Below are 14,388 nucleotides of genomic sequence, written 5' to 3' on the forward strand. Positions count from 1 at the left end.
CTATTTCATGTAATTAGACTTATACAGAAATTAGAAGGTTAAGTAACAACTAGTTAATCACCTAATTTCACAGCTATCTGAAGTGGCGATCGTTATATAGCAGCTTATCTATGATACATTCAAGATAAATGATACAATTTATTACTTGCCCATAAGCTAAAACACAGCCTGCTTAATACTTTCCCTTAAATTCCACCTCTACACTACAATATGCTTGAGGTCCATGCAAAAAAGTAGCTACCTTTTATGTAGGAAATGGATGATTAAGTCTTTGGTGTTGTAAAAGCAACTTCATTTAAACATAACCACCCCCACCACCAAAAAAAGAAGAGGGAAAAAAAATAAAGAAAATAATATGGGAAAAACCCAAGACACACTTCCTAGGGGGAAAAAAACAGCATGTAATTTCTGTCCTTGACGGAATAAGCATTTTAATTTCTACAAACTTTGTGTCTATTTAATGATCACCTTTTTTTTTAATGTTCATTTATTTTTGAGAGAGAGAGACAGAGCATGAGCAGGGGAGGGGCAGAGAGAGAGGGAGACACTGAATCTGATGTGGGCTCCAGGCTCTGAGCTGTCAGCACGCAGCCTAACATGGAGCTCGAACTCACAAACCGTGAGATCGTGACTTGAGCTGAAGTCCAACGCTTAACTGACTGAGCCACCCAGGCGCCCTGATTGCCTTTTTTATTAAAATGTTATTGTGCATTTTGTGGTGACAATATCCTCATTGTAAGATAAGCAGAACACAATAATTGAATAATTTGGCAGCCTGATAATAGTAAAAGGTATCCCTTAACACTAAATAAAAAAATTTTTAGTAACATGAGCCTAATTATAAATATACCACATTTTTAACTTCAATTACTGAATAACTGTAAATTTAAAAATTCTGACCCACTGTGATCAAATTTTCAATTGAAATACTTTTGAGATAACCCATTAGCTGATGATAAAAAACATTTTTTGCTTTCGTTGCAAAGGTCTTTTTAGGAGAGTTTCCATTTTCAGAATGCTGGTTCCTTCACCTCACAAAAGTGCTTTTTAAAATTTTTTTATTAGTAAAGTATAGTTGGCACACAGTGTTATATTAGTTTCACATGTACAACATAGTGATTTAACAAGTCTACATATTACTCAGTGCTCAGCACAATAAGCATAATAACCGTACAGTTTTAATACAATATATTCTCTGTGCTGTATTTTTTATTTCTCTTTCGCTGTCTCAGTTATTTCACTTAACATATACTATCTATGTCTATGTTGTTGCAAATTCAACATCTCATTTTTTATGGCCCAAGTAATATTCCATTGTTATACACACACACACACAACACATTTTAGGTTGCTCTCAAAACTTGGTTTAACAATAACCCTTTTCGAATAGCTGTGTTAAAGTAAAAGCTTTAAGCGATGAGCAAAAAAACAATGGAAGTTGAAACTAGTTTATCTGAAGCCACCTTTTCTATTTTGTCTGTTTTACCCTGAGTGTTTCTGGTATCTTCCAAGTTCCTGAATTAATAGGTTGGTTATTCCCCTCACTCCTGTGGGCTCAACCTGGGTCAAATAATTATTTTATAAATTTTATTTTAAGTTATTACATTTTTTTATTCCACAATATCTTCCCCCTTACAGAATCAGGACAGATTGTTAAATTGGAATATTTTGTCATCTTCTCCCAAAATGGCATTTTCTGCTTTCAGTTTCTTCACTGTGTCCTAGGGCCTCCTTAAGGGTTTCTTCTTTTTCCAAACATACTCCTCACCTCCCTGGCATGAAACTAGAAGGAGGAGAGAAGGAAGGGGAATGATGTAAGTGTTCTTGGGTGGCTGGGAAACAGATCTTATTAATCGTCTACAGTAAGTTTCTCATTTAGGTGTTTATTTCACCAATACTTACTATGGTTTGATAACCGTTGGGATTCATGAAGATGAATTTTCTCCCTCTCCTCCCAAAGTCTCCTAGGGCAAAATCATTTGACTTGGAAAGTCTTTGCTCATTTTCCTTCCCTCTTTCTTGACCACCCCTCTGCATAAGTAGTACCATTTCTGGTGCTACATGTAGAATTATGTTTCTCCAAATGCTAATTCTTACTTAGTTGAAGATTTTTCCTCCATTTAACTTTGCCCAGGGCCTCAGGGGACTGAACAATAGCTGGTGTTTGGCGGTGCCTGGTATGGTGCTTTATATATGGGTCATTTTATAGGTGGGGGCTGATGGTGGACAAAATAACAGCTTCTCAGTCTAAGCTATAAAACATAACCTGTACCTTCCATGTGTGACAGGAATGATGTGGTCTGAGTGTAAGGAGCTCTGGCTGGAAGGACCTAGGGAATATATTTTGCAGTTATGGAACGTGCTGGACTTTGGGATGCTTTCCATCTTCATTGCTGCTTTCACAGCCAGATTCCTAGCTTTCCTTCAGGCAACAAAAGCACAACAGTATGTGGACAGTTATGTCCAAGAGAGTGACCTCAGTGAAGTTACACTTCCACCAGAGATACAGTATTTCACTTATGGTAAGTTTTTAACTGAAGGGTCCTCTTATGCATCAGGAAAGGTACTGGAACCACATTTTGGAAGGCAATGTCAATAAAGAGTATGTTTAGTGTGATAAGTGTGTATGAACAGAGGAGAAAGCATGAGCTTTAGAACTATACGGAATTGGATTCATATCAGGCTCTGACACTCCCTTCTATGTATAACTTTGTTCAAGTTAATTTACCTTTCTGCGCCTCAGTTTTCAAATCTATAAAATGAAGGTGTTGCAAGCTGAGAGAAAATTATCATCAAGCCTAACATAATTGCTCTTACATATTCTTAGGATATGGAACTGTCCTAATTAGAGGGAAAAATAGCTTGATAAGCTGCGTGAGGTAGAAGATGAGTCCCTGAGTGCATAGTTTGGAGGAGATAAAATAATAAAGGGTGCTAAACTGCTGTACAGGTGAAGTGAACAAAAATTTGTCAATGGCAGGAAGTAGGGCCTAAAGTGACATGAGAACATAAGCTCTGCTGAAATACTGGGGAGGATGCCTTGCTCCTCTACCTGATGTGGAAGGGAATTCATGCCTAACTTCTCTGTATTGTGAAGATCAGGGACATCCCAGCTGAGAGTCAGTGTGCGAGGATACTGATGCCTTCCTTGCCCAGCACAGAGCGGTAGTGAGCAATGTTAGCCTTCCCTCCACTGAAGCCAGGCTGGGAAGGTGTGATTAGCAAATTTTCATGTAGTTGCACAATCTTAAATCTGGAAAGGACTTTAGAAATGAATTGCCTCGGGCCACCTGGGTGGCTCAGTCAGTTGAGCATCTGACTTCAGCTCAAGTCATTATCTCACAGTTTGTGAGTTCAAGCCCCACATGGAGCTTGCTGCTGTCAGGCTGTCAGCACAGAGCCCACTTTAGATCCTCTGTTTCCCTGTCTGCCCTTCTTTCACTTGTGCTCTCTTCCCCAAAATAAATAAATATTTTTTAAAAAATGTATTGCCTAATGCTTATTTTAATGGTAAGAAAACTCAGGCACAGAGTTAAAATGTGTTCTGATTGTGAAGAATCACATTTTATAAGTGTAATTAAGGCTTTGGGCACCTGCTCCAAAATGTAAAGTGTATGTTTCACACATTGTGAAATTTAAACACATTGTCTCATTGTCAGCAAGTGAAGACTTTTTTAATGCCAAGGAGACCAGATCAAATGAGCAAATGATTACCATTTATAATTAAAGAATTAGCTTAAATTGTATTTTGTGTAATATATATCTTGACTATTTCAATAACCTATTTAAGTTTATTAATGTTTATAATTTGTGAATTCAGGATTCACTCATTATATGTATGATTTTGATCAAGCATTTAGCCTTTTTATTTTTGTTTTAAATTTTTTAATGTTTGTTTATTTTTGAGAGAGAGAGACAGAGTATGAGCAGGGGAGGGGCAGAGAGAGAGGGAGACACAGAATCTGAAGTAGGCTCTAGGCTGTCAGCACAGAGCCCGATGCAGGGCTCAAACTCACAGACTATGAGGACCTAAGCCAAAGTCAGACGCTCAACCAACTGAGCCACCCAGGTGCCCCTTGTATTTAGCCTTTTTAAGTCTTGGTTTCTGCATCTCTGAGAAGAGGATAATGATAACATCAAATCCATAGAGTCTTTGGAAAGCACAGTGTCTGCTACATGTTAAACACTCAATAAATGTTAATTTTTGTTGTTGGAAATATCTACATGTAGCCATCCTTCTGGGAGTTACTCAGTTTGCACAAAATTAACAACATAGTATTTCACTGAACTTCCAGGTAAATGAGTATCCAACAATCTGCTGTGAACGTACTAAGTGACCTTGAAAGAGGTGGGATCTTCATCTAGAATCTATATCCAAAATTTTTGCACCTCAATAGCGTCTTACATTTTACAGGAACAAGTAATATTGCTCAGATATCACACTGACAGCACTGTGATTCAGTGATATTCTCACTTTTTGTATCCATTTTACTTGTATAAACTATGAGATGAACTAATCTCTTCATGAAATATGGATAATAAGTTTTGTGCCAACGGAGCCTAAGGGGTAACAAAATAGCTGGTCCATACACCTCGTAACTGAGGGGACAAATTAGGCAAGTTCATTCTTTTGTCATTCTGGACACAGTCTAGTGAAAGGTTTTAACCTCTTTATTTATCGAGTACTGAGCAGGCTTAGTATCTTTATAATCATGGTTCCTCATTAAAAGACTCCATGTGGATATAGAATTCTTATGCTTCTAGTTTAACATGAAAAATAGTGCCTGGTCAGTTAATTAAATCTAGAGTGGTTTCAACTGAGATAAAAACCACCTACCTACAGAATAGATCCTATTTAAAGTATTTATTTTATAGCTTCCAATGAACAAAAAGTCCCATTTCTGATCTCTCTCTCTCTCTCTTTTTCTAGCCAGAGATAAGTGGCTCCCTTCTGACCCTCAGATCATATCCGAAGGCCTCTACGCCATAGCTGTTGTGCTCAGCTTCTCTCGGATCGCATATATCCTGCCTGCAAACGAGAGCTTTGGCCCTTTGCAGATCTCTCTTGGAAGGACTGTGAAGGACATATTCAAATTCATGGTCCTCTTTATCATGGTGTTTCTTGCCTTTATGATTGGCATGTTCATACTTTATTCTTACTACCTTGGGGCTAAAGTAAATGCTGCTTTTACCACGTAAGTAAAACATCTTCTAAAAAAGGTTTGATGAAGAAAATTTCTAACAAATCTAAACGAATCAAACACACCAAAAATTCAATAATTGTAATAAAGATGTTTTTAAGAGCAAAAATATTCATTGAAAGCAATGCTTATGCATGATTACATTGCTCTAAAGGCTCATTTCTTTGAGCATAGTGTTTTACCACAGAACAGAATTACAGTTTGGAAAAATCCTAGATGAAGCTGACTATTTTAAGAGAATTGAACAGCAGATTTTTAATACTGGACATCTATTACATTATGTATGACATTAAACTTAGTTTCAGCAACTTGTAGCCATTACTATTCAAAAACGAAGCACTGGCCTTTATTTTAATGTATCGTTAATCAGTACAAGGAGTTGAGTAAGATGAAATTATAGCTAAATGTAGTACAGCTCACTGTAACACTAATACCACTTCCTTCCTGTGGTCATACTGGATTTTACACCAGAGACTCACCTTGCCTGTGAAGTCTTCTTGATTAAACTTCCTTAGTCATTGTCCCTTTAAGTTCCTTTAGCATAGAGACATCCAGTTATTATGGGAGGGCTGATGCATAGGGGCACATGGACCCCAGTGTTCCTAGCAGCACTTTCAACAATAGCCAAATCATGGAAAGAGCCTAAATGTCCATCACCTGATGAGTGGATCAAGAACATGTGGTTTATATACACAATGGAGTACTACATGGCAATGAGAAAGAATGAAATCTGGCCATTTGTAGGAAAGTGGATGGAACTTGAGGGTATTATGCTAAGTGAAATAAGTCAGGCAGAGAAAGACAGATACCATATGTTTTCACTCAGATGTGGAACAGGAGAAACTTAACAGAGGACCATAGGGAAGGAAAGGGGAAAAAATAGTTGAGAGGGAGGGAGACAAACCACAAGAGACTCTTAAATACTGAGAACAAAATGAGGGTTGATGGGGGGTGCGGGAGAAGGGAAAATGGGTGATGGGCATGGAGGAGGGCACTTCTTGGGATGAGCACTTGGTGTTAGATGGAAACCAATTTGACAATAAATTATATTTTAAAAAAAAGACATCCGGTTGTGAACTCCTCTAACCCGCTGGTACTAAGTGGTCTACACGTGGGTCCTCCCTTTGTACTGTAGTCCTTCTAGGTAGGGAGATCATTAGCCCTCCCTGTCTCCTTTTGTACCCTGTAACGCCACAGCTAGAGAGAATCTAGGCCTTCAATAAGTCTCCTTTAGATTAAAATAGAATATCAAGCTCTTTCAGACATCTAAATTGTTTGGAAATGATTTTTTTCAAATAGTTAATATAGAGCAAGTCTTAGGGGTAGAAGAGAATGGAAACTCACTTTATTGTAATGAAAAAAACTTCTGTTTGAACCAGGTAGGGGAGGGATGGAGAGATCCTACACACAGTACCACCCCTGTGAGCGCTGTAAGAACTCATTTTCTACAACACATTGTCATCAGTGTTTTGTGTAAGCACATGGCAACTTGATATAGTGGAAGGAATATAGGCTAGAAAATCCAGCAGACTTGGATATGGATGCAGGATTTCTATTATTTTCTAGCTCCGGCTTTTGGTTAAGTTACGCAGCATTCATCTGTGTTTCCTTATTTTTAAAATAAACACAATAAGGTTTGAATTGGGTCATTGTGAGGATTATAGAAGTTCATTTATATAAAGCCTCTTGCCCAAGATAAGAGCTGAAGAACTGCCAGTGTCCTGTCCTGTTTTACTGTCTGCCTCTTCCCACACATATGTATTCACAGGAATCTATATTCTCCAAGTTAGAGGAGAGAAGATTTGCAAAAAGAGCAAGAGGATGGAGAAAGGAGTTAGAATTTGGTGATACTGTTAAATTAATGGTGGGAACAAGAGGTTATAGTTTTCTCAGTCTCCTACCATCTATGCTATAAAATCACACAATGAAATGTTTTGTAACATAGAGTAAATACATAGAAATAGGAACCTTTCTATTCAGCCTTATAAGAGTGTGGCACAATTTCTAGAACATGATAGGTGTTCCATCAATATTTGTTGAATGATGGCATGAGTAACTAAACTAGTGCTAAAACCTATAAATCTATAGAATTGTTGAGAATCTGTTATAACAAATAAAAAACAGCACTGTTTCCATAAATCTTTCTTTGGAAAAAGGACTTTTGAACCTTCCTTTGAAATGGAATTCTACATATATAATTGTTAATTATAAGGATTATTTTTGTGGTTCACATATCAGTGATTACAACTGGGTTATATACCAAAACCAGCCAAATTCAGTTGGTAAAGTTCATTTAAAGGATAAAAGTAGGTAATTAGTCACATGAGGGCCTAAGTGTTATTTGCTATAATGGAAGAATCAGGAAGTTAGATTACATAAGTTAAAAGAAAAGAATAGGAATCTTTCAATATATAAATTAAAATAAAAGAACAGGAACCTTTCAATCTGTCACCTCCTCTTCATTTCCCATTAAGTTTAACTTTCAGGTGATATATTCTTGTGGCAAAAAATTTCATGGAGTGGTGTCTACAGTGAAAAGCATGCCACCTTCTTCACCTTTGGACCCCAATCTCTCATGTCTCCTTAGTTCATAGAGACAATGGTTTCTTTTGGATACTTTTAGAGAGATTTTATACATAAACAAGAATATAAGTATTTGTAAACTCCTCCTTTTTAGTCAAATTGTAGACTATTTCACACTTGCTGTATCTTATTTTTCACTACTTCTCAGATACCATTTTATGTAAACACATGAAGATAGATCAGTCTCATTTTCCCAGTGGCTACATAGTAATCTATCATATCGATGTTGGAATTATTTACCCACTCCCTTATTAGATATTTAAGTTGTTTTCATTCTTCCCTACTACTATAGTGCAAGGAATATGGTTGTACATTTTTTTGAAGTGGTATGTAATTTTAATCCTGACCTTATTCTACTCCAGAAAACCTGATTTAAATGTCTAAATGACCTATAAAATAAAACCCAAATTTTCCATTCCTTAAGGAGAAAGGAATGGGTATTGTGGTATAACTTCAGCTTTCCACTGCTGAGTTTAGAGAATTTTCACTTAATGATAACTTACAGAAAAGCTAGGCATTGGCACCATTTAATCATAAACCCCTGAAAAAACCTGAAGGAACAATTTCTGTTAAATACTATAATAAAATAATTATACTCGGGGTTTGTTATGATATTTAATGATAGCATTTTACATCTGTACAGTATTCAAATCCTAACTTGTTTTTCTTTTGACTTTAATACTGAAAAGTGTTAATTTACTTACTGTGTACTTTCTTCTTTCAACAGTGTAGAAGAAAGTTTCAAGACTTTGTTTTGGTCAATATTTGGGCTGTCTGAAGTCACTTCCGTTGTGCTCAAATATGATCACAAATTCATAGAGAATATTGGCTACGTTCTTTATGGAATATACAATGTAACTATGGTGGTCGTTTTACTCAACATGTTAATTGCTATGATTAATAGCTCGTATCAAGAAATTGAGGTAAACCTACTTTCTATCCATGTACCTATTCTTGCCATCTCATTCTAATAGTATCCTCTATATGTTTTTGTGCCCTTTGGTGGGTGTCCAGTCAATAAAGAGGCTTATGCCTAAGCAGAGGGAGTCTGGACCTTTCCCTGTGTTTTCCTCCTGGGTAGTCTAACAGGTTCCAGTGTCTATTAGGAGCACAGCAGGGATTGCCATGAATTTACCATCACACTGCCTTCTCTCAGAGTATATTTTGGAAGTTTTGAAATTAATGGCTAGAAGAAGTACTAGCTACAGGGAAATTATTCTTTCCTAGGTTAGCTGGCCAACCATCCGAAAGATACTAGTGGAGGAATTACTAGATGTTTGGCAAACTTCAGTGATATTCTGTATCCAGCCAGAATTTTTAGTATTCTAGAAGTCATTTTACTTATGTTTTGGATTGCATTTGCTTTGGTGCCTTCCTTCATCATTGTATATATGTTTTCCTATGTCCTCCAGGTCCATGTTTAGTATCTCTCTAGTACTTTGCTATTTGTTAAATCCATTGATTCTCTGTGTGTTTTAGAAACACACAGATTCTCACTGTCAGGCGGAGAAGGACAGATACCATATGTTGTCACTCATAGGTCTAACAGGAGAAACCTAACAGGAGACCATGGGAAGGGGAAAGGAGGGGGAAGAATTGGGGAGAGGGAGTGAGGCAAATCATGAGAGACTTGAATGCTGAGCACAAACTGTGGGCTGAAGAGGGAGCGGGGAAGGAGAAGGGTGATGGTCATGGAGGAGGGCACTTGTGGGAAGAGCACTGGGTGTTACATGGAAACCAACTTGGTAATACACTATATAAAGGGAGGGAGGGAAGGAAGGAAGGAAGGAAGGAAAGGAAGGAAGGAAGGATGGACTGAAGGAAGGACGGAAGGACGGACACAGATTCTCAAAGCAGAAGTTCGGTCCCCCAGAAAGGAAAACTGTGGTACTCCAAGTACCTGCTTGAGTGTGGTAATGGCAAAGTGAAATGAGCATTCTGACTTCTTCCACCTTTGGACTCCCTCCTCTTTATTTTTCTCTCCATCACTCTGGACCATTACTGAGGATAAAAGGAGATAGAAGACAAGAATAGTCCACTGAGGGCCTTATGTGATATTTGAGGACAGAAGGCAGACACATATTAACATCCAAAGTGCAGTTCATCTGCATGCTATTTTTTCCCCTTGGCTCTAAAGTATAATATGGTGTATCTATCACCTGCCTTGGATGGGTCTAGATGAGGAGGGAGGGTGGCAAACGAGGGAGGAGGAGTTGATCTTTTCATCCTTCCTTGACCCTGAATGTTTCTTGCATTTTTGGGTGGTTTTTTGTTTGTTTGTTTGTTTTTGTTTTTTTGGCTGGGGGATGGGACTTTCTTGTTAAATTTCAGTGGTTACAGACAGAGGCATGTGGAAGAAAAAATTAAGATGAGTATCATAAAAGTGATACTTTTTATGGTACTAAGTACTAAGAATATTATATAGGCCAATATAACTTATATGCAGTTAAATGTATACAAGTGACTTATTCATCTCAAAAGCATAATTTAGGTTCATTGTATAATCCTACTGGAATCAATTACTAGAATATTTAGTTTTTAAAATGAGTCATTATTTCTCTTCTGTTTTTGTGATACAGGATGACAGTGACGTAGAATGGAAGTTTGCCCGTTCAAAACTTTGGTTATCTTATTTTGATGATGGAAAAACATTACCTCCACCCTTCAGTCTAGTTCCTAGTCCAAAGTCATTTGTTTATTTCATCATGAGGATCATTAACTTCTCCAAATGCAGAAGGAGCCGGCTACAGAAGGATATAGAAATGGGAATGAGTAATTCCAAGTCCAGGGTACGTATCAAAAACTTACCAAGACAGTACAATGAATGTTTTGTCTTTCTCCTTGTCTTTTGATGTTTGTTCAGCAATTTTTATGTGTGAACTTAGAAGATGTTGAAAGTTACTCTCCATTTCATAGTCTTTCATGGACTAATACTTAGTATTTTCACAATGTTTCAAGAAGTCACTTAGTCTATGCCTAGCTTCTGGTCAGAATTTCATGCAAAGTGCCAGATTAAAAATAAGAACACTTTTTTAACTTGTTAAAGTAAACAGGATTATTAGAAAACACTTTGTATTTTTGTGTTCCATGCTTCTCAATTGTTATTTTGAAGTATAAGAGTTTTAACCTCACATTTTCCTCTTGGCTGTGTATATAGTTCACCATCATCATATTCTTATTTGCAGAAACTCTTTATTGGGCTAAGTAATCTTTTTTCATTTAATATCATAAAATCAATACAGGCCTAAGAGCATCCTCAAATATTCACCATAAATACCATTTTTATAAATAATCAATGATAGTTTGTCCCAGTATTGTCCCGGGTAAGTCATACTTTGATTTTAGTTTGAGTCATACTTTGATTTTAACAAAGATGAGTTTTATGATGATACCTTATTATTATAAACGTAATTTTCAGAGGTAGAATTGGTATAGGAGACAGGAGGATATGAGCAGGACCTCAGATAATGATGGAGCAAGACATAACAGAAATTTTAATTTTTGCCTAAAGTTGTGAAAATGATCTGTATTTGTCATACCTTGGGAGCCCACAAGATAGCAATGTTGCCTTCATAAAGCACAGGCCTTTCTGAGCAGAGGTGGATAAGTTTTCTCAGTTGAAGCGGGGGAAAAGACTGGATTATTGCAATTCAACTTCTCACTTTAAAAAATAGGTGTGTATTTCCAAGATTTGTAGTACTGTGGCTTCTTATTCTTTAAGGTGGCCTTTTAAACCTTTGTAAATTTGATTTGGACATTGGCTCTTAAGGCTATGATGTTCCAAGGCCTTATTTGGCTGTGCCGTCCCATGATTTCAAATAGTACCTGGTATGTACACAGAGAGAAGCAGTACAATGTAAGGAAGAGAGCCTCCACGTTAGAACGGGACTTGTATTCTGGCGATTATGGCTTATTTGCAAGTAACGTGGGTAAGTCCCTTTATCACTCTGAGCGTTAGTTGTCTCATCTGAAAGAGAGGAAACTTTGTAGGATTAATGTGAGGATGATATGAGATGTACAAAGTTCCAGCCTCAACAAATATCAGTGCCCTTCCTCATTCACAGTTTACAAAGTGCTTTGCTGTACATTTGAACCTCATGCAACACTGTGAGGTAGGTATTATTATTATTCCCATTTTTATAGATAAGACAACTGAAACCATTAAAGTAGCGCACTTAGAAAAGACCAGGGGCGCTAGCTGGCCGTTGTGGAGAAGGTGTGGAATCCAAGTTTTCCTACCTCTTTCCTAGCTCAGACACCTAGCTCTTTCTACTGCACAGGGCTGCCTTGTCCCAGCACCTGCTGCTCTGGCTCGCTTACTGGCCCGTTTCCTCCCCATGGGCTGTTCCTTCAGCTGCAGGGTGGCTGGTCTCTTAAATGGGCCAGGCTCTAATTGCCATCCTGGGAGTCTCCCACCACTACTGAAATTACTTTGTTTTGAAGGCACTTTGTTTCTCTGGGGATTTTTTAACTGGGGCTTTATTATTCAAAACCAGAAGGCCTCTTGAGAGCTTGGGAACTCACAGCTCCTGCACTTCACACCTTAAAGTTTTCTTTCTGGAGGCAACTCATTTCACTGACTTCATTCCTGAGAGTGTCATAATTTAGAAGGGGAGAAATACTGTCTGTCAAGTGAAGAAGAGCACATCCAGGTGTCTGGCTTGTGGCTACCTAAGGCTCTGTAAGGGAAATGCAGCTTGCTCAAATGCATGCGAGGGGGGCGGATGTGCTCTATTTACGGTGTCCTCTCCCGCCTGTATTATACCCCATTGGCAGGAAGAACAGCTTTTTTCAGAGAGGTTGCTGGAAATGGAAAAAAACTTGAGCACTGATCTCTCAGAAGCCATGAGCCTTGGCTTCCCAGGCTCCCCGTTTCTGGTTAAAAATTGCTATTTTGATTTTTTTTTTAATTGTGCATGGAAATGTTTAAATCTCTTTAATATTATTGATATTATAAACATTAATAGATACTCTCTGTGTAATGACTTTAGTGAAAAATTGGAGAAATCATATGTGTTTGCTTTTCTCTTTTTAGAAGAGAGGAAGGAGCCTCAAGAAATCTTTTGCACTAACCTGTAAAACTAACCTCGGGCAACAGTCGGATACTGACCTCTAGTGGGAAATAGGAGAATGAATTTTACTAGACAAGGTTTTCTGGTGGCAGGATTGTGCCACTTCCTTCCTCTTAGCATCTCACTCATTCCTGAGTTATGATGCTGGGAAGTCAGGTAGTAGAGTGAATACATATTTTGGCACAGGGGCCTTTTGAATTATATTGTATTGACAGCAGCTTGCCCCAAAGTAAGAGGCAAGCCCTGCTCACATACATAAAGGAAGCTAGTAACAGTGTGCTCCTCTTACTTTCTCTTTCTACCCATTCTAAAGTTTAACTCTAAAAAGAGAGCAAGAAAAAAATTTTTCTTTAACCCCAATTCTCTCCAAAGTTGTGAATCTGACTCAGGATAAGGCCAAGATACCTAGCAAGACATGTTATTTTGGCTTCTATTTTAGGGTTACAAAATACCAAATATCATTCAAACTTCTAGTGTATTCCTGTAGTGGTGTAGGGGAGGAATGAATATAGGCTCAAGAGCAGACAGTTGCTTCTAAGCATCTTTGCCTTCCAAGATGCTGTGAATACATTTTAACTAAGCATACGAGTCCCCAGGGACAATTACATTTAGTATGAGCCAGCTTTCAAAAATATGTTTCCAGTTAAGCAGTTCTGTTGCAGTGCACATTGTAAACATTTGGATAAATGTGAATATGCTGCTCGCATTAATTTTTACCTTTGGAAATCTATTAAATCACTGATAAAACTCAACTTCCACAAAGTGTTCCTTGGAAATGTTGACTCCAGAAACGTTATCAGGGCGAATGCAGTATTATATTATATTTTTGATTTACATATGAATGTATTCTAATTTACTAGGTTAATTGTATTTTTTCCTAGTTAAACCTCTTCACTCAGTCTAACTCAAGAGTTTTTGAATCACACAGTTTTAACAGCATTCTCAACCAGCCAACACGTTATCAGGTAAGCATTCAGTAGACATGTCTTTTTATCTGTATGTAAGTGTGTGTGTGCGTGTGTGTGTGTGTGTGTGCGTGTGTGTGTGTGTGTGTGTGTGTGTGTGGTGAGTAGAATTATAGACTTCCGATATGATAGGAGGATAGAACCAAACGGAGAAAATAGTATCCTGGTTGGAGGGAACTTTAGAAATCAGAGTCCCACGTCCTTCATTTTTTTGGTTGAGGAAGAAAAGTTCCATTGTGATATTAAAAGCAAAGTGTTGCCACACCTTCCAAAGAACAGCCTCAAATACCTTGAGTTGGAGGAGCAATGGGAGATATGGCATTTTAGGAAAATACTCTCACAGTATGGAAACCTGATACATTTCTCTAGGTAATCCATTGTTCCAATGGATTCCTAGATTATACTGGTTCATTAGTGCTACTTTAAAATATCTCTTGCATTTTGACATTAAGTGTGACATTTGAACACTATTTTCCAACTTAGAAGAGGTTGCAGCTTTTTATTTTCCATCTGGTTGATCATTTTGACTATCAAATTTATAGATTTCTAATGTATACAAGATCACAA

At 37.6% G+C, this 14,388-nt stretch overlaps 1 protein-coding gene across 1 annotated transcript in view; it reads left to right on the forward strand.

The window, feature by feature from the left end:
* TRPC3 (transient receptor potential cation channel subfamily C member 3) overlaps nt 1–14,388 on the forward strand; it is a 67,873-nt gene that overhangs the window by 37,233 nt on the left and 16,252 nt on the right. Inside the window, exons 6-11 of the mRNA XM_029951163.1 lie at nt 2,102–2,177; nt 2,289–2,522; nt 4,931–5,195; nt 8,512–8,707; nt 10,364–10,573; nt 13,738–13,821. Coding sequence (XP_029807023.1) covers nt 2,102–2,177; nt 2,289–2,522; nt 4,931–5,195; nt 8,512–8,707; nt 10,364–10,573; nt 13,738–13,821 — 1,065 coding nt within the window. The remainder of the gene's footprint in view (nt 1–2,101; nt 2,178–2,288; nt 2,523–4,930; nt 5,196–8,511; nt 8,708–10,363; nt 10,574–13,737; nt 13,822–14,388) is intronic.

Source organism: Suricata suricatta, chromosome 1, assembly GCF_006229205.1.
Source record: "Suricata suricatta isolate VVHF042 chromosome 1, meerkat_22Aug2017_6uvM2_HiC, whole genome shotgun sequence".
In the NCBI taxonomy this organism is placed as follows: Eukaryota; Metazoa; Chordata; class Mammalia; order Carnivora; family Herpestidae; genus Suricata; species Suricata suricatta.